The sequence below is a fragment of the Caretta caretta genome, chromosome 7 (genome assembly GCF_965140235.1).
Source record: "Caretta caretta isolate rCarCar2 chromosome 7, rCarCar1.hap1, whole genome shotgun sequence".
NCBI classification, from domain to species: Eukaryota; Metazoa; Chordata; order Testudines; family Cheloniidae; genus Caretta; species Caretta caretta.
In genome coordinates this window covers 41,793,373-41,821,282 of record NC_134212.1, presented here as the reverse complement: position 1 = coordinate 41,821,282, position 27,910 = coordinate 41,793,373, and the positions used below count along the sequence as shown (strand labels likewise).

The 27,910-nt window shown below is 38.3% G+C and overlaps 2 protein-coding genes across 3 annotated transcripts in view; one reads left to right on the top strand and one right to left on the bottom strand.

Moving 5' to 3' along the window:
- Positions 1-27,910, bottom strand: part of CENPP (centromere protein P) — a 315,918-nt gene that overhangs the window by 150,219 nt on the left and 137,789 nt on the right. The window lies entirely within an intron of this gene.
- Positions 1-27,910, top strand: part of ASPN (asporin) — a 36,804-nt gene that overhangs the window by 6,136 nt on the left and 2,758 nt on the right. The window contains exons 3-7 of the mRNA XM_048858365.2: positions 7,043-7,155; positions 13,151-13,364; positions 14,636-14,746; positions 16,394-16,487; positions 18,106-18,244. Coding sequence (XP_048714322.1) covers positions 7,043-7,155; positions 13,151-13,364; positions 14,636-14,746; positions 16,394-16,487; positions 18,106-18,244 — 671 coding nt within the window. The remainder of the gene's footprint in view (positions 1-7,042; positions 7,156-13,150; positions 13,365-14,635; positions 14,747-16,393; positions 16,488-18,105; positions 18,245-27,910) is intronic.

Genomic DNA, 27,910 nt, shown 5'->3' with positions numbered 1-27,910 from the left:
AATCAGTGCAACCTCCTTGTGTGAGGGTTGACTTGTATCAATGTAGTTGAAGTTGGTAAGCAATTTAGACTACATAAAACTCACTTCCTTAATAGTAAAATGCTATTTTATTTAGACAAATATTTCCTTTCCCATCTGTTAACAAGATTATTTCGATCCAAAGATGAGAGAATAATGCCTACAAAACATAAGAACTAAAATTTTCAGAGAGACACATTCTGCCTTCACATATTCCCTTTATTTCAATGGAAATTGTACCAAAGTATATGAGGACAGACTATGACCTGTATCAAATGTGCAATGTCTTGTATTTGTATTAGAGAAGTCCCTACTCCCTTCTCCCATAAAAGTTTATATCTAAAAAAGTATCTACTAGAATTTGAGGGGGTCAACAAGCATGCAGACAAAGGAGATCCAGGGATATAGTGTATTTAGATTTTCAGAAAGGTCCCTCACCAAAAGCTCTTAAGCAAAATAAGCAGTCATGGGATAAGAGGGAAGGTTTTCTCATGGATCGGTAACTGGTTAATATATAGGAAATAAAGGGTAGGAATAAATGGTCAGTTTTCAGAACGGAGAGAGTAAATAGTGGTGTCCCCCAAGGATCTGTAGTGGGCCCAGTCCTATTTAACATATTTATAAATGATCTGGAAAAAGGGGTAAACAGTGACGTAACAAAATTTGCAGATGATACACAACTACTCAAGATGGTTAAGTCCCAGGCAGACTGCGAAGAGCTACAAAAGGATCTCACAAAACTGAGTGACTGGGCAACAAAATGGCAGATGAAATTTAATGGTGATAAATGCAAAATAATGCACATTGGAAAATATAATCCTAACTATACATATAAAATGATGGGATCTAAATTAGCTGTTACCACTCAAGAAGAGATCTTGGAGTCACTGTGGATAGTTCTCTGAAATCATCCACTCAATGTGCAGCAGCAGTCAAAAAAGCAAACAGAATGTTGGGAATCACCAAGAAAGGGACAGATAATAATACAGAAAAATATCATATTGCCTCTATATAAATCCATGATATGCCCACACCTTGAATACTGCGTGCAGATGTGGTTGCCCCATCTCAAAAGAGATATACTGGAATTGGAAAAGGTTCAGAAAAGGGCAACAAACATGATTAGGGGTATGGAACAGCTTCCATATGAGGAGAGATTAATAAAACTGGGACTTTTCAGCTTGGAAAAGAGGCGACTAAGGGGGGATATGATAGACGTCTATAAAATCATGAGTGATATAAAGAAAGTAAATAAGGAAGTGTTATTTACTCCTTCTCATAATACAAGAACAAGGGGCCACCAAATGAAATTAATAGGTACCAGATTTAAAACAAACACAAGAAAGTATTTTTTTCACGCAATGCACTGTCAACCTCTGGAACTCCTTGCCAGAGGATGTTGTGAAGGCCAATACTATAATGGAGTTCAAAAGGGAGCTAGATAGATTCATGGAAGATAGGCCCACCAATGGCTATTAGCCAGGATGGGCAGGAATGGTGTCCCTAGCATCTGTTTGCCAGAAGCTGGGATTGGGTGACAGGGCATGGACCACTTGATGATAATCTGTCTGTTCATTCCCTTTGGGGCACCTGCCATTGGCCACCGTCAGAGGACAGCATAGTGGGCTTGATGGACCTTTGGTCTAACCCAGTATGGCCGTTCTTATGTTCTTATGTTGATTTGCAGAGTGGCAGATCACATGACAACAGAAAAGGATGACAAGAGACAAAAGCCACAAATCAACCGCAAGAAAATTATAATGCAAGAGCATGGAAAGAATATCAGTTATTTGTCTAGGTTAAGACTGAATAGCATAACCATAATGATGACATTTTCACCAAAGGAAAATATGTGAACAACACTAAGATTCATAGATATAATATAGTACATAAGGATCACGATCTCTATAATTAATGACTATAGTCTCTATCTGTGTAAGTCTTTGTCGGTAGGCTTTATATAATTCAAGGATGCCAATAGGTTGTTTTAACTGGAGTTTATAACAAAATTGGGTATTCTTAAAGAAAAAGGTTTTTTTTTTTAAATTTCCCCTCCCCATTCCCTCCACTGGTTCATTTTCCTCTCCCTTGTTATCCTCACCCCTCTATCATTCCCGCCAGCTCTGCCTACTCTTCCACTTTCCATCCTGATCTGCCCACTCCTCCTGCCAACACAAATCCTCCCACATCTAGATACCTCTCCTCACCTCTGGTGACATTTGCCTATGGGCCTCCCTCCATTCTCACCCTTTCCTCCTCCTACACCCATCTCTGCCACCATATCTGCTCTTCTCATGCCACAATTCTTAACCCCAAGCCCATCCTCCTTCTTTCTCCCTTTTTCTTGCTTTCTCTGGAATGTCCATTCAATCCCTGAAAAGATTACTGCCATCCACAACCTCTTCATATCTCGCTCCTTCCAGTTCTTGGCTCTCACAGAATCCTGGATCCCTTCATATGATCATGCCTCTACAGCTTGGCTCTATCAAAGAGGCCTGTCCTCTCAAGCTCCCCTTGATGGATCAGACTGGGTGTGCTTCCTCCTCCCTTTTCCCACTCCTTCTCTTCATGAACTGCACTGTATCTGGCTCTCCTCTCCCTCTTCATGTTGCTGTCATCTACCGTGCACCCAAGTCCTCCCTATCAGCCTTCCTCTCTGATCTGTGCACTCTCTCTTTCTCTCTTCACAATTCCCCTCAGCCTTGGTGAAAGCAAGATTTTTTTTAAATTCCAGAATCAGAAACTTGTGTAAATTTCCTGATCATATTCTCTCTCTAACATCGATACTCTGTCTAGAGAATATGCTCTTACATTATTAAAAAATAGTTATATACATGAATTTCATCAAAAATTCTTTTAAGAATGATATTACTTCCACAAGGTATGGAAGAAACCTTTTTACTTCTAGAACAGTTTATAATGAAGGCAACATCTTTTTTTTCTGCTTCCATTACAGTCAAATGGCAAAATTCCCATTCTTTTAGGTCCCAGTTCAGAAAGGTAACTATGCACATGAACAATCTTAAGAGCATGAATAATCCTTTGACTTCGATGGGAGTACTCATATGCTTATAGTTGAGCAGAATACCTTGCTGAAATGGGACCTAAAATAGGAGCAGACACATGCTTAGTTTTTATAAAAACTGTTAATGTTCTATCCTAGAACTGAATTCACACAAATATTTAAATCAGAGCGAAAGAAATATATTTTAGTATTCCACACATCATCAGAATTCAGAAATATTAATGAGGTTGTCACAGGGTGCTCTACTCACTGCGGGACAGCCCTGCCTCCTGGCGCTTCTGGGGATTAGCTCTGCCAGGCTGACACCTCTTCCAGTGATCACTCTCCATCACTCCGTCTCTTTCCCTCTCTGTGGTGCCTCTCTCATTCCAGAAACTGCAACCTCCTCTTTATGACTTGGCCCTCCAGCCAGGTCATTATATGGTTTCCTATCAAAGTCCCTTCTCACTAGCAGTCTCAGGCAGTCTTCCCTTTCACTGTGCCATAGTGCCACTCCCTCAGTGTCTGGAAGGGAAACCTGGGCCCGCCTTCTAATCCAGGTTCCCAGCCCAGGGACCCTGCAACATGCAGCCAAGATCTGTTCAGTCCCTAATCTTGGTGTTTACTCCCTGGGCTGCTTCCTGCTTTGCATTCCTTCTAGATCCTGCTCACTTCAGGGTATGCCCTTCCCTCAGGGTCAGGCGCCCTGGATCCTACTCTTTCCCTGCGTTCTCTACTTCCCTTTCTACTGAACAGAGGGTGACAACTGCCTTCCACTCAGCAGCCTTTGCTACTGCCAGCTGCCTGGGTTCATACTAGCCCAAGTCCACCCATGCTCAGGTGAGCTTCCCTCTAATCAAGGCTCTCCACCCAACCTACATCTCACTCATTTGCTGCTTAATGGCTGATTGGGCCTGCCTGGCCTAATCCAGCCCTCACAAACCAGTGCGCGCGCGTACACAAAAACAAAACAAACCAACACACACACTCACCTTTCTTTACTGAAGTTTTTGTTGTTTTAAGATCTTAGCTTACATAATATCCATCTTTATATTATAGTACAAAATCTTGCCAAGGATAAGAGACCCATGCCTATACCCTTTGAAGGTCTATTCTTCTAAGAAATATAACCATGCTTAACAATCATAAATGTGCTTGTCATTTCTCTTTAAGTTTATATTTTTTTAACTGAAGAGTTCGTTTAACAGGAAACACTCTAAAAATTTATAGTAAAATAAGACTAACACTGTACTGATTTTCTAATCAACCCACTATTAATATATTTAGTGACCAAAGAGTAATACAAAAAATAAAATACCATATAACTAATAAAGATCCTTATGCTCAAAATAAAAACAGCACAGCAATTTCTTCCTAAGAGTTATCAAAACCTCAGGACTTCTGTACAGGATATAGAGCAGAACATGCCACTTAAATAACAAATAGAATCTACCACTCTTTTAACTACAAAAGTAAAGAATAAACTAAATTAAATGTTCAACAACCATAAAGAACAGTATTGGTAGATCTAAGAGCTATATTCCAGTACATAAGAATGTACGAACGGCCATACTGGGTCAGACCAGTGGTCCATCTAGCCCAGTATCCTGTCTTGTGACAGTGGCCAATGCCAGGTGTTTCAGAGGGAATGAACAGAACAGGCAATCATAGAGTGAGCCATCCCCTGTCGTCCATTCCCAGCTTCTGGCAAACAGAGGCTAGGGACACTCAAAGCATGGCTTTGCACCCCTGTCCATCCTGGATGATAGCCAAAGGTGGAGCTATCCTCCATGACTTTATCTAGTTCTTTTCTGATCCCTGTTATAGTCTTGGCCTTCACAACATCATCTGGCAAAGAGTTCCACAGGCTGACTGTGCGTTGTGTGAAGAAATACTTCCTTTTGTACTGTAGCCCTGTATCAGCATATTTTCTACCAATGAGCAAAGCTCTTAACCTTCAAACCTGCTCATTTGCAACACAAGCCCTTACAATGTGTGACACGTATGTTTTAGTTTATGTCAACTCATTATTGAAAGATTTTTTTTAAAAAGGGTAAAACCTGTTTTTATGGATGTTTTCCTCATTATCTGAATAAAATAAACAACTTTTGCAATCTGTAACAGGGTAATTGTAATTGGGTGCCCTGTTACAGGTTGCAAAACTGTTTTATTAAATTCAAACACTTAGAAAAGAATCCATAAAACAGATTTTATATTTAAAATAATTATACATTTGTCAATTATGGCACATGCCATTAAACACAGGCCATCTTGAACCCAGGTACTAGGGAGAGTTCTTGTGGGATACCACCACCTTTATTTCAGCCCTTTCCATATTAAGTACACCTTCCTCCCCCAGAACAAGTACTGCTGTCTGGACTCTACCTTAGGAGTGCTATACCCTCTTCTTCCCCACTGCCTTCCTGAGGCCATGGTCTGAATTCTCTCCTATCTGGAATCTCCTGTCAGTTCCTGCTTAGTTTCCCATCCTTCCCTGATAGGCCTTTCTCCAGTTCCTGGATGGGAGGAAGTGGGGAGAGAGGAACAGAGGGTCCACAGCTGCAGGCAGCAGCCTCTGTCTCATATAATATATGTGCAATGGGATGGAGGCCAAACCAGGTCTGACAGTGAGCCTTTTACAGAGGATAAGATTGTATTTCCTATTGCATGCTGTTGTTCTAAACTTACATTTTATGTTTAATGAAGAAGTGTATATTGCTCAAATTAATTTACATTATTTTGGGGATTCAAACTCAAGTTTAAAAAGGCACAGTTAGAAATCCTCAGAATTCGTCTATTCATGACAGCCAGCAACCAAAGCTGAAGACAATAAGATCATTAACTGGAGCAGCAAAAAACAAAACTAAACCCTGAACTCAGGTTGCCAAATACAAGAAGTGGGACTGATCTGATTTTAAAATGTGTTAAACATCCAAGGTGAAATTCATTGCAATGCAGAAGACCAATGAAAAATCCCTCCACACCCCACTTTACTTCTCCTCAACGAAACTTCCACTCTGTATTTAAAGTCATATCTACTTACTTTACTGACAAATAGTAGCTTTTACTGCTCTTAATTCTGAAGAACACAAAGTACTCTGGAAGAACACACCAGATTCAATTCTGCCTTATAAATCAATAGTTAGCAAAGAGAAATAAGGACTACATTTGAATTTCAGATCAAAGGTAGAGATTACATTACAAATAGTTTTTTAAAAATCATATTTTGACTTGTAAACTGATCATACATAATATGAATCCACTGAATTATTGAATCCCATGAAGCCACTTTATTGTAACTTTTCTAATCATAACCATTTAGTTTAACAAGCAAAGAGGATATGTACATTTTATTTTGAGTAATCCTAACAAACTATTTTTTACTGAAAGTGCAAGTGAAGATAAATCTCGTTATTTTAAAATGTCCTGTATAGAAGAGTACCATCATGGGAGTCAAGAGAGCTGAGCTCTATTCTAACTCAGTATGATCTCTCTGTGTCACAGTTTACCCATCTGTGAAATGGAGAAAAAATGCTTATCTGTTTTTCTAAAACACTTTGAGATCTATGAATTAGAAACGTGTTTAAGTATTATTATTTATTTTCAATATCCAAGCTTCTTAAAGTACAAAAAGTAGACTAAGCAGTTTAACTTTTTATTTTATACAGTCAATTCCTACTCAGTTTCACTTTCTGGTGCCTACACTTTAAGAGGAAGATACAATCTTTTGGGAAAACGACAGATGAATTTTATACTTTTAAAAAGAAACTGTTTCAATGGAATACTGAAAACAATTCATGGGAATTGTGGGCTGATGTTGAGCTTTGTATAAATATGAAACTTTTTTTGAAAGCTAAAATTATAAGCTAAACTTACCTAACAACTTATGTATTCAAAGCAGAACTAAAAACCACACATTTACATTGTCATTGTGTTATCCTGCTTAGCAGTTAATGGTTTTCTGTATATCAACATAGTAGGCATTTATATATATTTTTGTTTATCATTAACACTAAATAGGTTTGACTTCAATACCAAACAATATTCCATCTGATACTCGCATGATAGACCTTCAAAACAACAAAATTAAAGAGGTCAAGGAAAATGATCTCAAAGGACTCACATCACTTTATGTAAGTTCGTTATTTTCTGATTGAGTCTTATTTAGGCAACTAAGATTTTTATTCATTTATTTATTTATATAAGTTATATCCTTCCTTCTACAATAATTTAGATGAATTAGAATAAAATATTTTGATACCTTCAACTCTGGGTGCATACACATTACAGACTGCAATCTTGTCAGTTTACATGGAGCTCACAACATCTAGACACATGCCATGGGCAGGGAAAATACATTCAAGCTTTTAAATACCCAGAGAGAAATTTCTCTCAGCTTTAACTGATTATAAGACAAATTCCCACTCTCCCCATCTAAGAACTGTAACCAACAGCCATAAACTTAATCCCACATGTGAAGCAGATGTCAGGGAGGAATTTTCAAAAGCACCTAACTCTGCCTCCATTGAAGTGAATGGTAAAACTCCCATTAACTTCAAATGAAACAATGTAAGGCCAACACTGAGCTCCTTTGAAAATCCTGTCTGCCTTATTAATTCTTTAAGATATAGGTAAGCATACTAAGTTAAAATAATATGAAAATGATTAAAAATTATGATGAGAAAATGACACTTTAAAACTAGACTATATCAATGAGACAGGATTGTACCTGATACTCCCTTCCAGCAGTGCAAGGAAAATAGGACAAGCTGGGGTGACTGGGAGGTCTAGATCAGGAAAATCTGTATAAACAATTATGGTAAACAAAAATAAAAATCACATGCTTTTTGCAAAATCCCTCCTATCTCACACATATTTGAGATTTTTCCCCATATCTTCTATCTCCTCACAGCTCATGGAGTATATCTTGGTTTCTTTAATAGTCTCTTAATTCAGTTTTTAGACATAATAGACAGCCACCACACACAAAAAGAAAAGAAAATAACAAATCCACACCTGAACTCAAAGTAAAAAAAAGTCAAGTCAAGTCAAGGTCAACTGACCAACATGGAGTACCTTAAAAAGGGACTCCCAATTTCATGGTAATAAATACAGGATAGATAGATTTGACTGATGGAAAAAGTCCTTTCCAACAGCACTTGGTTTCTCAACAACAAATGAAAGTTTAGCAAATCTAATTTACTCCGCAGTCTATCAATAGAGCTTTTACTTATTGTGGATTCATTGGTAGTAGAGAAAATAGGTATTATACAACCTTAGTGGTTGCCACACGTAGTGTCTACTTGTGAAATGCATTGTATGCAGACGCAAAAAATGTAATCAATATGAACGTTACAGGAAGTTAACGAAGAACTAATTTTTTATTTAAGTGAACACTAACTGATACTAACCTCCAGTGTAAGAACACAGAGATTAATCAAAAAAAGAAAGGTTTCAGAGTAACAGCCGTGTTAGTCTGTATTCGCAAAAAGAAAAGGTTAGTCTCTAAGGTGCCACAAGTACTCCTTTTCTTTTTGCGAATACGGATGCATCCAATGAAGTGAGCTGACCAAGTATGCATCTGATGAAGTCGGCTGTAACCCATGAAAGCTTATGCTCAAATAAATTTGTTAGTCTCTAAGGTGCCACAAGTACTCCTTTTCTTTTTGCGAATACAGACTAACACAGCTGCTACTCTGGAACCAGAGATTAATCAGGAGCCATTACTAATTACTAAGGCTGCAAGTCTGTCAGAGAAGTCATGGATTCCATGACTTTCCGGGACCTCTGCAGCTGCCGGTATGGCTGACCCCAGGGCCGCCCGAGCAGCTGCTGGGGCAGATCCCAGGGTGAGACGTCCAGGCGGCTGCTAGGGAGGCCTCAGAGCCGGCGGCTGGGGCAGACCCTGTGGTCAGTCGCACGGCTGCTGCTGGGGCAGCCCTGGGGGCAGTGGCGCTGCTGGGGCAGCCCTAGGGCTGCCCAAACAGTGGCTAGTACCACTGGCCCTGAGGGCCGCTGGAGCAGCGGTCCCGGAGCAGCAAGGGTTTCAGGGTCCACACTAGGGGCCATCAGAGCAGCGGTCCCTGGGGGCCTCGGAGAAGCAGGTGGCGGGGGCTGACCTCCAGCCCCAGTCTAATAGGGTTGCTCAGAGTTTAGACTGTGTGCTTATATTTTATTGTGGTAACTAACTCTGACTTTTTACCTGTCACTTATAATCACTTAAAATCTACGTTTTGCAGTCAATAAATTTGTTTAACTGTTTATCTTTACCAGGGAGTTTGCCTGAAGTGTTTGGTAATCTGCTCACGTTTGCAAAGGCTAATGTATATCCACTTTCCATTAATGAAGTAGTGAACCAATTAATAAATGTGCATTTCTCATATTGAGCAGTGCAAGACGGTATATTCCTGAGGTACAGTGCTGGAAGCTGGGGTATTTGGCTCTGGTGCCTTTCTCTGTGTGATTCATGAGTGGCTCTGGGAGCATTCATGCAATCTAGCTGGGTGTGGGTCTCTGCATGTGGTTGTGTTGAGTGATAACAGCACCTGGAGGGGTTTAATGCTGGTCACTAACAAGGCATTGTGAGAGACAGCCCAGGCTGGAGAGAGTTAAGGGGGCACAGTGGTCCCACAGTCCTAGGCTGCCCCCCGGGGATCCCATCACAGAGAGTAACAACATTTTGACAGTACTCTCTGAAGCAGTGGAAAGTAGAAACATGAACAGTCATGACACTGAAATATAAAAGTATAATCTTATGTGCAAAATAATCTCAAGTAACACAATGTATCGATCATACTCACATGGCAGGCCCTCAACTAGTGAGGCAATGATTTCTAGAAGAGCACAGAGAAAGCAAGATTAAGAGACCTATCAAAAGGAGGGATATTTGTTTAAATGAACAGAAAATAATTTAAAGTACATCAGAGTTCAAAGATAATGGAAAGTAAGACAAATGAAATGTTTTTGTTGTTATATACAATTTACCCATTCCTTTTAATTCTGGCTGGGCAGATTTTCATTAATAAATCATTTCGAATACATCAACCTCCTCTCCAGTAGCAGTACTTAGACAGAGACAAAAGTCTTGAAAAGGACTGAGATATGACAGTGGGGAGAAAATATTTTATTCCTCCCCTTTACCATAATTCCTAATTTTCCCATATTATACCTCATACAATTTATTTACTTGCTCTTTTTTCAGTTCTTGCAGGGTGCTGAGCACATTCAACATCCTTTGACTAAAACATGAGTAGAGGACTCTCAGTACATCACACGATTTAACCTTCGAATCTCTCTAACATACTGCCTGTTTCCCTCTTTGTTTGACTTTTCACAATATGCCCATCCTCCTTTCCCCACATCCACCAAGGGCACTTTTTGTCCCACAATAATCATGGGGAATTGAAAGCTGGTGTTGAAAGATAGCAATTTCAGTTGGGATATTTGTTTTATAAAAAACAAAAAATTAACATAAAACAACAAAACAAATCTAGATGGAGACAGTCTGCCACTCCAAAATGGGGGCGAGCACTTCTTGATGCCAGTTAGAAAATAAATCTAACTCTTTCCTCATTATTTGGCTTTCCCAACTGTATTTAGCTGTATTGGCTCATGGCCTTCAAAAATGTGACTACAGCATCACTGGTATGTTATATCTGAAACAATGAATATATAAAAAAGCAGAAATCATACGATTTATTCCCATCAGTAGACATGTCATTTTGCTTACTACACTGAACAGTAAACAGTCAGCAAAAGGAGCAAAATATTTGTTGCACAGCTTGCTTTAACAATCACGAGAATATGAGATTAGCTTCCCTCTCACAATCACTCATCTTTGCTGCATCCCAACAGCACTTTTCTCTTACTTTTTGTGGAAGCTTCAAGTTCTCGGTACATTTTTTGAGTAATTCAATTTTTATGGATTTTATGATTAAGTAAAACATACAACATGCAAGATGTTTTAAAACAAAAGCTATTGGAAACAAAAGCTACTGCATTTATGCAGTCAATTATTAGTAAATAAGTTCTCATTTCCAAGTCTCAGTATGTATGTTAAATTAGAAATCAGGAACTCTTTAATGACCTGAAAATCAAAAAGTAATCCTATAAAAAGCATGGACAAATTGCTAAGGATGAGTACAAAAGAATAGTGCAACCATGTAGGGACAAAATCAGAAAGGCTAAAGCACAAAATGAATTACATCAAGCAAGGGACATAAAAGGCAATAAGATGACATTATTTAAATACATGAGGAGCAAGGAAAATGTAGGTTATCCTCTGCCTCAGCAGGGAAGGAGAGCTAATAACAGATGACATCAAAAAGGCTGAGGTGTTTAATACCTACTTGGCTTCAGTCTTCACTAAAAAGGTTAATAACCAGATAATTAACATAGTTAATATTAATATCCAGGGGAAAGGAACACAAGCCAAAATAAGGAAGTTAAAGAATATTTAGATAAGTTAAATGTATTCGAGACATCAGGGCTTGATAAAATTCAACCTGGGGTACTTAAGGAACTAGCTGAAGCAACTTTGGAACAGTTAGCAATTATCTTCAAGAACACATGGAGACAAGTGAGGTCTCAAAGGACTGGAGAAGGGCAAACATAGTACCTGTCTTTAAAAAGGGAAACAAAGAGGACCCGCGGAATTATAGACCACTCAACCTAATTTTGATACCTGGAAGGATATTGGAACAAATCATTAAACAATCAATTTGTAAGCACCTAGTAGATAATAGGGTTATAAAGAATAGCCAGTGTGGATCTGTCAAGAACAAATTATACCAAACCAACATAGTTTACTTTTTTGACAGGGTTACTGGCCTAGTAGATGGGGAAAGCTATAGCTGTGATATATTTTGATTTTAGTAAGGCTTTGGACATGCATGACATTCTCATAAACAAGCTAGGGAAATGTGGTCTATAATTACTTTAAAGGGGTGCACAACTGGTTGAAAGATCATATTCAAAGATTAGTTCTCATTGGTTCACTGTCAAACTAGGTGGACGCATCTAGTCCACCTAGGGTCTGTCCTGTGTCTTGTTCTATTCAATATTTTCACTAATGACTTGAATAATGGGTTGGAGAGCATGCCATAAAAATCCGTGGATGACATCAAGCTGAGAGGCGTTGCAAGCACTTTGGAAGATAGGATTAGAATTCAAAACAGCCTTGACAAATTAGATGATGGTCTGAAAACAACAAAATGAAATTCAATAAAGACAAGTGCAAAGTATTACACACAGGAAGCAAAAATCAAATGCACAACTACAAAATGGGGAATAACTAGCTAGGAAAGGATCGAGGGGGGAGGTTATAGTAGAATCACAAGTTCAATGTGAGTCAACAGCGTGATGCAGCTGCAAAAAAGGCTAATATTCTAGGTTGTACCAATAGGAGGGTCGCATCTAAATCATGAGAGTTAATTGTCCCATTCTACTCAGCACTGGTGAGGCCTCAGCTAGAGTACTGTGTCCAGTTCTGGGCACCACACTTTCAGAAAGAAGTGGACAAACTGGAGAGTCTCCAGAGGAGAGCAACAAAAGATGATAAAAGGTTTAGAAAACTTGACTATGAGGAAAGGGTTAAAAAAACTAGACATGTTTAGCTTTGGGAAAAGAAGACTAGGGGCAGAGGCTGACCATCTTCAAATATGTTAAGGTCTGCTATAAAGAGAATGGTAAGAGGATGATGATCAATTGGTCTCCTTGTTAACCCAAAGGTAGGACAAGAAATAATGGGCTTAATCTTCAGCAAGGGAGGTTTATGTTAGAAATGAGAAAAAACTTTCTAACGGCAAGGGTAGATATGCTTTGGGATAGGCTTTCAAGAGAGGTTGTGGAATCCCAGTCATTGGAGGTTTTTAAGAACAAGTTGGACAAACATCTGACAGTGATGGTCTAGGTATACTTGGTCCTGCATCAGTGCAGGAGGCTAGATGCCTCCTGCACTGATGCAGGACCAAGTATACCTAGACCAAGGTGCCTTCCAGCCCTACATTTCTACTACTCCATAAAAAATGCATATGTAATTACTAAAAATATTTATCAATGTCCTCACAAATGCATGATCATAAAAATCCAATATAGATACTGTTTTCTTACTTTTCACATATTTCTTAGGCACTGGCTTTGAACAACAACAAAATATTTAAGATCCACCCAAAAGCCTTTCAATCAACAAAGAAGTTGCGACGGCTGTACTTGTCCCATAACCAGTTAACTGAGATCCCAGCAAACCTGCCAAAATCTTTAGCAGAGCTACGAATTCATGATAATAAGGTTAAGAAAGTACAAAAGGAAGCATTTCAAGGAATGAAGGCTTTACATGTTTTGGGTAAGTCCGTCTTATTGGAACAGTATTAAAATGACTGCATGTCACCAGTCGACAAGAATATTTCAGGATTGCATTAAGCAATATGGCAAATGTGCTAATAAATACAGTACAGGCATCATAGCTAATCTACATACACAACTCCAAGAGCATGAGAGTTCTATACAGAGTGACTGCATAATCGGGTCGTAAATCACTATGGAAATATTATAGAAGTTTTATTAGCTTTATTAATAAAATGTTATTTTGCCAATTTTACTTACACAAGTTGGTGAAAATGCTAAATTGCTACATGTTCTTGAAAAACAGCTAAATTCAGAATGAAATTCATCTACATCCAAATATTAATGATCTTGTGAGGCAGCTGGCCAAAACCTTGGGTTCAGCTACAACCTCAAATGAGTTGGCTCCGTCACAGCTCAGCTTCTTTACTTATTCTTTCTATGAAGGTTGATCACTGAATTTGAGAGGTCACATTTCATGGACAACTGATTATGATGCCATGGATTTCACCACAAGAGAAAACACAAAAGCTAACTCAGGACAGGGGAAAAAAAGGCTCAGATTCAAAAATGCAAAATCTGAAGTAGCAGCAAAGAATATATATTTACTGGCAAACTTTGTTTCCTACATGTAGTTTCTGTTCATATGTTCCTTATATAGAAGTTCCTCTTTAAAGCAAGATATCTATATTAGGGAAAACTTGACACACCATCATCAATTAAAGCATCTTTTATTTGCTTTACATAAATGAAATTCAAATCTACCTAACTGTATCTTTAAGTGGGTCAGGTTTTGGTAACTCCGCAGGTCAAAACATGCAATCCTTACTCAGGCAAAACTGTTAGAGACATGTACCTCTCCAAAGAGGCCAACGGGTAGCACCCAGCTGCTCCCACATAGCCAACGGGAGCCACTTCAAAATTCCAATTATAATCCATGGTCATAGTGAGGTTGATGGAGCTCCAGACTGTTTTGCAATGCAGAATTCGGTGGGAGGGAGAGGGCAGGGTTGATTTGCCATTTAAAAAGAAGTATGCACAAACTGCATAATCCCAGGACAATCTCCTCTGAATTATAGCATGGAAATTTTAAAACTCAGTCATGTAAACCATGGTTTTTTTTTTTTTTTTCAAATCAAACTACCAAAACAGTCATAATGATTACAAGTGAGGTGAAAGCAGAGTTGCTTTTAGTAAATCCTGTATAATTAGACATACTGGAATTAATGTGCAATGTGTATTAGTTTACTTATAAAACACTTGCTTTGGCAGAAATGAGTGCAAATCCTTTGGACAATGATGGAATAGAACCAGGTTCTTTTGAAGGAGTGACAGTCTATCACATTAGAATTGCAGAAGCTAAACTGACCTCAGTTCCCAAAGGTATGGGTTCTTTTTTCTAGTAAGGATATGCCCGAATAATCTATAAATCTTTCAGATGTGTGCTACGTACAATAAGAATCTTCCCCCTACATCAATGTTCTCCTGAATAGCCTGATTTTATATCTATTATTTTTCTTTGAATTTCTGTAGTATAACATTACAATATTCAAAATAATTATTTCCATCCAATGGGTTCTAAATTTGTTCCTCTCTCTCCACTCCATCACAAGCAGCTGCCCATCCTTCCCTTCTGCCTTTTTCATCCTTGGAATGCTGTTACTGAGCACTGGTAGACACTCTCTCTTATTCTCAGTGGTTGAGGAGATTCACTTCTCCCACTGTCCCACTCTGTCCAGATGGTGCATGCCATCTTCATTAAGGTCACAAAGCAGCAGAAACAGTAACAAACCAACCAACAGCAAGGAGGGGCAATTCAGCATAGCCCAGAGAATGAACTGGGCCAGGCCTCCCAACAAATTGCAACTCCCTCTTTTAACTTTCCTCTGGCAGCTTCTCCCAAATGCTTAAGAACCATGCAGGTCTAAGAATACCTGGGAATTAGCCAGTGTCGTAACTGAAAATTGCCACAGATACTTAGTCAGTCAATCTGAAATAACAGTTATTTTCTTTTTTATTCCTCTTCCAAGTAACCTACATAATGATCAACTTTCCAAGTAATACTTCCTTTCCATTCAAATTTTAATTTTTTTTTTCTGTTAACAGCGATGCTTCTCAAGAAGTTGAAGCATTAAGAATCCAAGCTTTTGATTCGACATAGAGGACAATTACTGGATATGATTCCTCCTTGATCATGCCTCTTTGTGAGCACTTAACTTTTCAGATGGGCAAAACACAAACTCCTCCAAAACCACTCTTCATGTCCTTGCTATATTGAGTTACGCCTGGGCTTACGATTATGAGTGAAATGTGATCTTGCACCATTGTGCCTAATAAAACATTTAATCCATGCTAGGCATGATTCTCCACTGGTCTGGGAATCTGTAGGTTATTCCCAAACCTGAACAGCAGCACAATCTAGTACCATCTATAGGCCTGATTCTTTCACCCTTATTTACAAGTAGATACATGGATTTCAGTGAGATTATTCATGGAGTAAATAAAGTATTACTCAACATCAGTGAAGGTGGAAGAGTTTGACCATATAAACAAAAATCCAACAACAATAATTAAAAAGAAAGACAGCAGAAATCTAAAGGTATTGGACACTATAATTAAAATACTTATAAAAATATCTAATCAATTTACCAGAACATCCAGGGTAAGAATAATATATTAATCTAGGGTAAGAATAATATATTAATTTATTTTAAAAACAGACCATGAATAATTAGTCAATGTCCATTTATTGTTGATTATAAAATTTCAAGGAGAAAAAACAAATATTCAGGTTGACAATTCTTTTGAAAAACAAACCCTATCGATTTAAACCACAAATGAAGAAGTCTAGAAAAATCAAAAACATAACATACATTTATATCTGCTGAATATTTTTTGATCCGGACATCAAACCAGTCCTATCCAGCACCTTTCCAACCCTCCCCAAAATAAAAGGGAGGAAGTAGTTGAGAATTTAATAAATATAAATATTTTAACCAATTAAATTACATTGATTTTTCTTCCCTTTAGGGCTACCATCCTCTTTACTAGAGCTTCATCTAGATGACAACAAAATTACTGCAGTTGAACTTGAGGATTTTATTCGGTACAAAGATCTTCAAAGGTAAAATGCAATATGTAGAATGATTCCTCCAAGAAGCACTACTTGGTGGAACGTCAAAATTTCCAGGATTTTCTCCATCACTTTTGGCAACCATTTTTGGGATCGGGTACTGTATGGTGAAATAGCTTAAAACATTAATTTTGTAATTACACTAGAACAGTGATGTCCAACTTGTGGCCCTAAGGGCTCTTTAATGTGACTGTTGAGGGAAAACACGATAGAAGAAAATTTGAAATTTGCTTTTGGAGTGATGTTTGGTACACCAGTCTTTGTCTTGACAGAGTACCTAGGAGCATGCCAAGAGATACCAGGTTCAGGCAAGTACTCTAAGTGCTTCAGGTGCTCAGGCTCTAGAGGCTCTAAATACCTGGCTGGTTCAATCTACTCCACCAACTAACTTCACACGGCCTCCTCCCAGATCTGCACATACCCTGCCTCCATGATCACTTTTCCCAACCGTCTCCTAACTGACACAATTATCCTCCTCTGCTGGAGATCTATTGCCCCCCGAGCAGTGTGGGGAAAAAGCAGCAGCAGACTCATCATATTCCTTTTTACTGTCACATTTCTGCTCAGCAGATTCATCATAATATGTTTCCTGGTACTCTTTTCCCCACGCAGAAAGGGGAGGGCTAGTGAAGAATAACGCAGTTCTGAGCTTCTGCTTCTTTAAGAGGTGGGGAGAAAGGTACTGAGAAAGTGGAGAGCTGGCTGGAGTCATGCAGTTCTTCACAAGGGGGGGGAAGAGGAAAAAGCAGTATCTAGTGCAGGAGGAACTAGGGCACCCAGCAGAGAGTGCATGGGAAAAGGGCAGGAGAGTATAAGTAGGAAAGTCCCTCTCCAAGGCCCAGCTGGTTCTCTGAAAAAGTGGCTGAGTAACTTTGAATCTAGAATTTGCTCTTAGAAACCTAAACTGGGAGCTGGTTGCAAGGCTTCTAATTCAGTGAAAGCAACTAGAACAGAGAGGAGTGAAGAGAGCTTTACATAATCTTCCCTTCCTCAATTTTGGCCCCTTAACATTTTGAAATAATATTTTTAGCCCTGCAGCTAGTCACTGTCTTAGACTAAGTTAAAGTGTGAGTGACAATTTATGTGAAGAGGAAATCTGAAAGTAGAAAATAAAAGTGAGGTATATGAAGAGTTACACGAAGCTGAAAATGATTAAATTTCGTTATATAAAAATTTTAATTTTTCCTGCTACTGTGTCTATATTATAACAATACAAAAATATTATTTTTCATTGTGCATAAATGTATTGATTGGGTATACTATCTGTTTAAAGAGTATGATTTATTTATACAAATACTGCTGATTTTTGTTTTGTTTTAATGTTTGCTCCTGATAGAATAACTATTGCATACCAACTGAATAACTAATGTACAATTGACCAAATAACTAATGTACAATAGCCCTTTAAGTGAAGCTAAATTGGGCAAATGTTCTGTTCCAGATTAGTTCCATAAAGCAATGCTGATTTATTTTATATCAAAATCAACATTTTTTCCTTTTCTGATTTTTAGTTTTCTCCGGTATACAAAACTTGATTGAAAAGGACGCTCAGCAACGCTGCTATAAATCACCATGTATCAGCAGTTAAGTTTTCTTGTTTTATTTCTAGGCTGGGACTGGGAAACAATAAAATCAAAGATGTGGAAAATGGAAGTTTTTCCAGTATACCAAATGTACGAGAAATACATCTAGAAAACAACAAACTGAAAAAGGTTCCTTCTGGACTACCTGATCTGAAATATCTGCAGGTAATATACTACTACAGATGGTTTTATTTTTATTTTGTTATGCTGCTTAGGGAACATAATTACTCTAACAATTATGTATCTTGGATACTGTTCTTACAACAGATACTCCTGGGGGAATTCTGCGCATCTGCCGACATGCAAAATTCATTTGTCTCGCATAATTTTGTATTTTCCCGCATAAAAAACATTTTGCAGAGGAAATGCTGCAGTTCCGACTTTTGCCCACCAGAGGCCGCTGTGGCGCTAGAACAGCTAGCATGAAAACAGCTGACTGTTCTGGCGCCTCAGTGGCCTCTGGTGGGAAAAAGGCGGAACTGCAGCATTTCTCAGGCAAAATGTTTTTTATGCTGGAATACACAAAATTCTATGCCCAATGTTGCAGAATTCCCCCAGCACCCTGCCTGTGGAGCCAGGTTAGGACAGAGTGGGGCACACAGGGCTGCTGCAGGGGGTCATACACTGGGGTTCAGAATGGCTAGTGGGGGGACAGACTGGAGCATGGGCTCAGGAGCTAATGGGGTGACAGTGTTGAGCATGGGGATGGGGGCTGCAGAGACCCATGGAAATGAGGGGTAAGGGGACAGGGGCAGATGTACCTGACTGAATGGGAGAGGCTTGGGGACAGTCAGGGTCCGCATCGGGTAGGCTTCTCAACACCCTGACAATCCCACGCCCACATCCAAAGAAAAACCTCCCACCCACACCTAACACCCTTCAGGTTCAGTCCTAGGCTCCTTCTCTCACACTCAGCTCTTCCACTACCCCTGACTGCCCCAAGCCTTTGCACTGCTTCTCACAGGTGCAGGAAATACAGTTCTGTATTGTAATTTAAACGAATTATACAAAGTTCTGTATAATATGCCTCGTAAGGAATCTATTTGTCAAAACAAAACAAAAAATCTTTCTTTTTTTTCCTTTTGGTCCATACTGTTACAGACATACTTGCTGACAGATATTTTGAAATAAATTACCAAAATAATTGTAACTGGCATGATTATATTGTGTTATTTTGACAAATAAAATATGCAGAATTTTCCAAAATTTTTTTTGGTTCCAATTTTTAATTTTTTGGCCCAGAATTCTTCCATGAGTAAACCGAAAAATGGGAAATAATGTATGTGTTTGAAGGGATAACCAAGTACAAGTAACAGAATCACTCAATACAAGCAATTCTCTGCAAAGAAAAAACAGCCAAAAGGTATTTTGTGTGGTAAAGTAATATCTAGGAAGCCAATTGACCAATGGCCCCCCAAAACAGGGCAAATAGGTAATAAGTCAATTTGTAACAGAAGTTTGTACACACACACAGGCTAGGACTGAAATATTTTCATTCCCATGTTGAAAAATATTGATCTCCAAACCTACAAATTTATAAGATTATCTATTAAAATCAAGTTGAAACTGAAGTGTAGCGGGAGAAATCAAGGTGAAATGAATGATGCAGGTTTAAGGTTTGGTATTTAGGAACACACCAAGGTTAGAACAGTAATCAGAATCCAAAATGCTTTCATATGCAATACAATATTGCATAAATTGGAAGAGAAAAGCAGCATGGTAATCAGAATAATGTAACTTTAAGGTCTAATATTTCACAATCTGCCATGTCTATTACTTTATTCTACTGCCAAGCCAGTAATCTAAGTTTACCAACAGTACAGAGTATTTGTTTGTAGTCCTGATAGCTAGCATGACATATTAAGGCTGTAAAATTATCACTAGCATTACTTTAAAAAAAAAAAAAAGTATAGTAAGTCAGATACCTCAGACTGCTGATTTTTTTATTTCCCTTGTTAAGGCTGTGTGTTAAACTTAGGCCATGTTTACCAGAAACTTGAACAAAAATAAAATCAGGAATGAGCCAAATCTGCTCATCAGGCAGAGCTGTTAGAGCAATATGTCATATGGTGTAAATGTACTGCTGTTAGCAGAGAACCCAGATATACACAGTACCGGGGAGTGCCAGACCCAGTCTAATTAGGGTGGATAAACCTGTTCAGTATAAAGGATGACTCTTCTAAGTGCTCTAAGAACGGCATTCTTATTGGATCACTTGAAATTTGGTGTGCTCATGGGGGTCTGGGGTAGGGTTAGTGATCCAAATTTGGGGCCATTTGACCAAGGGGGTCATGAGATAAAGCCCTCCCCCACAAAAAAACCCAGCATTTCTTCAGCCTGGCAAATTTCACCAACTTTTTTGAGCACACTGGTGGTCAAACCATGGGTCTGATCATTTTCCAAAGTGTCTCAATCACTGAATATTTACCCCAGCAAGTGGCTCCCACTACTCCTCTGGGGAAGCAGTATTAAAAACATTGTTCAACAAAGAGCTAAACTATTGATAGGCTCAAGCCTAACTCTCGTGATTCATGAGCCTAACTCAGACTGATTATATTGTGCATGTGCAGACAGAATATGTAAGAAAATTTCTGGCCAGCCACTTTTCACAGAAGTATGGTGGCTCAGGAGAACATGTTGTGGCCGTTGTACCTGGGCTACACCCAGGCGTGCCCTTCTGGGGCAGATCTGAATCTCCTTCCTTCTATTCTGTGCATGTACTAGGATTTGGGGGGGGCTAACCCTCAGGGAGTGTATGATCCCCTCTTCTTATCCCCCACAGAGCTGGAATCTGGGTGCCCTAGCTTGAAGATGGGGCCAAACTGGGTGGACCATGGGCATGGCTGGGATAATCCTGGCCAAAGCAGGGACAGAGAGTCTGGCTGAGGACCTTGTAGTGGGGGCTTAGGGCCTGGCAAAGTGCACAGCTCAGGCTATATAACCAAGTTAGCATGCAACCCTCCAGTAAGCTGCTGCCTGTGATATGTGTACATGCAGAACTCATAAGAGAATGTCAGTATCATATTTACTGTGAGAGTTATAATTATTGGCCCGCTATACCTTTAAGGTTGTGCCCTGACCCTTTAAAGATTTGGAGCTCTGCTGTAAAGAAAAAAAGAAACAAATTGGGATCAGAAATTGATTGCAGGAAGGTTGTTGGAGTGCTCCGGTGAGACTGAGCTTCTGTGGGACTTGTGAAAGCTGAGTTTGTCTGTTTTTTAGGATAGTAACTTTAACAAACCTCAGTTTTAAAATCATCCTTGGTTTGTGAATGTAACATGCAGCAGCAGAGCAACTTTTTATGTGTTCATGTCTTCTAAAGTACCCGTGACTTATTAGGATGGGAAGGGGAGGGTGATCTGGGTAAATTGGGTGGAGGGACCACGTTGTAGGGAATGGTGATGGAGTGGAGTGGAGAAAGAAAAACACCAGTCTTTTCTCACATGCTTAAAGTTACAATAACTACCATGTAATAAAAATATCAAGGTTTTGGCTGTGATTTTTCTCACAGACCATCTCAGCAACTACACACTGCAAATCTTTCAAACCATGACCAATATCCCCATTCTGTTATTACCAAGTATACAGAAGGGAGGAGGAATACTTAGGAATCACATAGCAACCATGCTGCCTAGTGGAGAGACCACTTGATTAAGATTATTCCTGGGTCTGCCACAGGCCTGTTAGGTGATCTGGGCAAGTCAATAACCTCTCTCGGTCTCCATTTCCCCATCTGTAAAATGAGGATAATTATGTATAGTGTGTTATTTAAGAGTTAGGTGGTATTATTAATATTATTTCCTAGCCACAATTCCACATCAGCTGCAAATGTATATGATGCTACAACTACCTAAATGACCACTAACTACTAAAATAAACATTTCTCTTTCTGTTGAAAAAACTAGGAAATTCACTGACAAGAAACTTAATGCACAGTTAAGATTCCCTTGTGATATCTCATGCCCTTCCAAAAAGTTGAGTTTATTGACACCCAACCCTCTGAAAACCAGGAAATGAAGAGTTAAGGTATTTCAGACTTAAACTTCTGAAAACCAGGAAATACAGAGGTCAAGTACATGCCAACACAACTTTAACCCTGCCCTCTTTGAGCAATGATCCAATATGCCCATAACACATGTAATAACATTCTGCCTTTTCAGATACTGTACATAATTCAGAGAGTAGAGCACATGACAAAGGTAGCACAGAGAATAATGCCTTCGCTTTACTAAGGCAAAACTTGTATTTAAGTGAGTTGTACTTAAAGGCTACCTACATTTGTTTCTCACACACTTGCTAAACCTACTCCCCAGAAAAATACCCAAGCATGATATATTCTGCAACCCCCTGAACTCTTTGTACAATCCTTTTGCTCTCATCCACAGGATTCCATCTAACACTATACTTTCACTTACCCATCATTAAACCCACAGCCCGCTCTCGTATCACACATCAATGCTGACAACCCCCAGGGCATGAAGACTCCTGTGTACCACTATTAACACAACCTATATAACTCTATTTTGGATTAAGGAATACTGGATCCCTCAAGATATATATCCAACTCTTTTCTTTCATTTCACAAATGGGGGGTGCTCAGAACCATGGCCCTCTCAGATCTCCTCATACACCATAATGGCAGTTCGACCAAGCTGCTCCAACTAAATCCTCCAGTATTCAAACAGCAACACCTCACAGCTGGATTGCATGCAGATAATTTCTAATGGCTATTGCCAATCCTATAGGGGCAGAGTTAAGGTTTTGTTTCTGTGCATCTCAACTCTGTATTTCCTAGTTGTAAGAAATTTAAGGTTGAAATACCTTTCCATAGACTCTTAGATTCCAGGGTCGGAAAGGACTATTGTGATCATCTAGTCTGATCTCCTGTATAACACAGACCATTGAACTTCCCCATATAAGTCCTAAAACATATCTTTTAGAATAATAGCCAACTTTGATTTTAAAATTGTCAGTGATCCACTACGACCCTTGGTAAGTTGTTCAAATAGTTAATTAGTCTCATTGTTAAAAATTTACACCTTATTTCCAGTCTTAATTTGTTTAGCTTCGGCTTCCAGCCATTGAATCATGTTACACTTTTCTCAGCTAGATTGACAATCCCATTATTAAATATCTGTTCCCCATGTAGGTTCGTATAGACTGTAATCAAGTCATCCCTTAACCTTCTGTCATCACCTCTTGGGGTGATCTCTCAAGGGGTGTCAGCTTCTTCTGACTGACCCTCCTTAGTTTGCTCTCAGTCAAGTCAGTTCCTGGACCCTCACCTCCCATAAAGCCTGTTAGTCCTTCACTTTTTGGCTTTTCAGTCTCCTGGCAGATTTCTTGGAGGAAAGTCTGGTGCAGGGCTGTTGCTACTTTGCTGTCCAGGCCTTTCTGTCTCCTTTTCCTTCCCTGTACTCTCCCATTTATAGCAGGCCTTGTTTCCTCCATTGGTTGCAGCTGTCAGTGCCTGCCTCCATGATATGCCACTCTGGCAGCTGTATGGTAAACAGGACAGACTTTACTGCTTGCTTGTAAACAGGACAGACTTTACTGCTCCCCCTCCCACCCCCCAATTATGCTCAGGATGGGGTTTGTAGACCCCCTTTACACCTTCTCTTCTTTTTGTTAAGCTAAGTATTAGGACTGTTGATTAATCGCAGTTAACTCATGCGATTAAATCAAAAAAATTTATCACGATTAATCACAGTTTTAATCGCACTGTTAAACAATAGAATACCACTTGAAATTTATTAAATATTTTGGATGTTTTTCTACATTTTCATATATATTGTATTCTGTGTTGTAATTGAAATCAAACTGTGTATTATTTTATTACAAATATTTGCACTGTAAAAATGATAAACAAAAGAAATAGTATTTTTCAATTCACCTCATACAAGAACTGTAGTGCAATCTCTTTGTTGTGAAAGTACAATTTACAAATGTAGATTTTTTTTACGTAACTGTACTCAAAAACAAAATAATGTAAAACTTCAGAGCCTACAATTCCACAGTCCTCAGTTCTTTTTCAGCCAATCGCTAAGACAAACAAGTTTGTTTACATTTACAGGAGATAATGCTGCCCTCTTCTTATTTACAATGTCACCAGAAAGTGAGAACAGGCATTTGCATGGCACTTTTGTAGCTGGCATTGCAAGGTATTTACTTGCCAGATATGCTAAACATTTGTATGCCCCTTCATGCTTTGACAACCTTCCAGAGGACATGCTTCCATGCTGATGAAGCTCGTTAAAAAAAAAAGTATTAATTAAATTGTGACTGAAGTCCTTGGGGGAGAATTGTATATCCCCTGCTCTGCCATCTATTTCATGTTATAGCAGTCTCCGATGATGACCCAGCATATTGTTCATTTTAAGAACACTTTCACTACAAATTTCACAAAACGCAAAGAAGGTATCAATGTGAGATTTCTAAAGATAGCTACAGCACTTGACACAAGTTTTAAGAATCTGAAGTGCCTTCCAAAATCTGAGAGGGACGAGGTGTGGAGCATGCTTTCAGAAGTCTTAAAAGAGCAACACTCCATTGTGGAAACTACAGAACCTGAACCACCAGAAAAGAAAATCAACTGTCTGCTGGGGGCATCTGACTCATGATGATGAAAATGAACATCTGTCGTTCTACTCTGCTTTGGATCATTATCAAGCAGAACCATCATCAGCATGGACGCATGTCCCCTGGAATGGTGGTTGAAGCATGAAGGGACATACGAATTTTTAGTGCATTTGGCATGTAAATATCTTGAGACACCGGCTACAACAGTGCCATGAGAACATCTGTTCTCACTTTAAGGTGACATTGTAAACAAGAAGCAGGCAGCATTATCTCCTGCAAATGTAACCAACCTTGTTTGTCTGAGTGATGGGCTGAACAATAAGTAGGACTGAGTGGACTTGCAGGCTCTAAAATTTTATATTGTTCTATTAATGAATGCAGTTTTCTTTGTACATAATTCTATATTTGTGAGTTCAACTTTCATGATAAAGAGATTGCCTTACAGTACTTGTATTTGGTGAATTGAAAAATGCTATTTGTTTTGTTTTTTTACAATGCAAATACTTGTAATCAAAAATAAATATAAAGTGAGCACTGTACACTTTGTATTCTGTGTTGTAATTGAAATCAATATATTTGAAAATGTAGAAAACATCCACAAATATTTAAATAAATGGTATTCTGTTATTGTTTAACAGTGCGATTAATCACAAAACTAATTTTTAAAATTGAGTGATTAATCATGACTAATTTTTTTAATCGCTTGACAACCCTACTAAGTATATTGAGCTCCTTGAGTTTATCACTTTAAAACATGTTTTCTAATCCTTTAATCATGCTCCTGGGCTCTTCTCTGAACCCTCCTCAATTTATCAACATCCTTGAATTGACAAAAAGAAAAGGAGTACTTGTGGCACCTTAGAGACTAACAAATTTATTTGAGCATAAGCTTTCGTGAGCTACAACTCATTTCATCGGATTTCTTTTTGCGAATACAGACTAATACGGCTGCTACTCTGGATCCTTGAATTGAGGACACCACAACTGGACACAGTAATCCAGCTTATATTCAGAGAGCTTATATTCAGCTGATTACCTACCATGAACCCCAAATCTTTTCCGGAGTCATTGTTTCCCAGGATAGAGTCCACCATTGTCTAAGCATGGCCTTCATTCTTTGTTCCTAGATGTCACTGTACTAAATGTTCTGGAAAGGAACAAGGTTAACTGTGTGTTAAAGTTTTTTGCAGGGTAGATTGATTTAAATCAAAGGAACTTAAATCACCAATTTTAATCATTTTTTCTTTTTCTGAGGAAAGGTTTAACCTAATTGATTGACAACAATTAAAATATTAAAACACATACTGTTTGCTTGCACCTAGTTTACCAGGTGATCCAGATTATTCTGTATCATTCACTTGTCCTCTTCATTATTTACCACTCTCCCAGTTCTTGTGTAATTTGCCAACTATATCACTGACGATTTTGTTTTCTTCCAGGTCATTAATTAAAATGTTAAATAGAGTAAGGCCAAGAACCAATCCCTTTGGGACCCATCTAGAAAACACATGCATTCCCAGTTTACAAATGATTACATGATGATTCCCAGTTTACAAATACATTTTTTGAGACCCATCAGTTAGCCAGATTAACTCTTCATTTCCTGGTTTTCAAAATTTTGAGTGTCACTGTACTAAATGTTCTGGAAAGGAACAAGGTTAACTGTGTGTTAAAGTTTTTTGCAGGGTAGATTGATTTAAATCAAAGGAACTTAAATCACCAATTTTAATCATTTTTTCTTTTTCTGAGGAAAGGTTTAACCTAATTGATTGACAACAATTAAAATATGTTGATTTGCAACCAATAGATCTCATCCACTCACATCTAGTTTTTATTCTTAGATTGGAAGAGGAAAATAAGCTATCCTGCATTTTCAGTTCCGAATCGGTTTCTTAACTTTGAATGAACTAGTTGCTGAAATGAACTAGTCGAATAAACTGGAATGAAGAAAATATTCTCTTTCCATATGCAAAAGAGGCTAAACAGCACTCAAAAGCTGACTGAACACTTAAACTCTGGTTCGACACAAACTCTGGTTCCAGGTGCTTAGTCAGTGACTTTTCCCAATTCAGTCATTTGACTTTCTGTAAAACTTTGGTAGCAAGCATGTACGTAGGCTGTCATAAAATAAAATTTAATTTTAAAGAGTTTTTAAAGAAAAATTAATTTAAATTCAAATAAAAAATCTGCTCTTTAAATTAAATCAATTTTTATCTATCCTGATTTTTTGTCCATGAATACTGACATATATTTCCTGTTTTATTAAATCATCACTATAATACAATTATGAATACCATTTTAGAACATGTTGCTTAAGATTATGCTCTCTAATGTATATACAAGCTATGCATTTTTAAGTGTTAGTTAATAAAACGGCAGATGTTGCTGAAATTAATACAATATTAGCTCTAGTAAGATAAATTTATTTTTATCTACTATGAATAAAAGCTTACTTTTTAAGGAAAATGTAACACATGCATATGCCCAAATATGTTACATTAAGAGAAGCTGCACATCTTCACTCTATATTAACCATTTTGCCATCCTATAAATGCTGGCATCTAAGTGGCACATTAGATGACACTATAGTTATATTGCTGAGTTGGATTTGTTGTTCCTTAATGCAGCAAAGCACTGCAGAAAATTTCATGAACCTCGCTCATGCACTATATGTTGCTCAAGTAATGAAGACTATCTGAAATGTTTGAGCTTTCATGGTATTAAAATGAGAAGTTCATTTAGATTAAGGTAGGGTGTGAATTTATAGTGGAATAGCTATTCCTGATTAACTCCCTGTGTGGATATTCTTATCCTGAAATAAGAGTTCCGTATTTTGAATTAACTTAGCCCTCTTTTATGCTAATTTGAAATAAGCCACTTTTATTCTGGAACAAGAGTATCCACACAGGCAATTAATAGGAAATAGTTAATCAGGAATAACTATTCCAGAATACAGAGTAGCTGTCGTGTTAGTCTGTATCCGCAAAAAGAAAAGTATCCGATGAAGTGAGCTGTAGCTCATGAAAGCTTATGCTCAAATAAATTTGTTAGTCTCTAAGGTGCTACAAGTCCTCCTTTTCTTATTGCAGAATAACTCACCACGTAGACAAGCTCATACAGATCTATATAAATAATTTTTTTGGTTTGCTGGCAATTCTGAAAAGCCAAGAAAAAAATAGTTTCAAGTTGAACCAAAACCAAAACTTTTCACAATTTCTGGTGAATTGAAAAGTCAAAAAAATAATTTTAGGT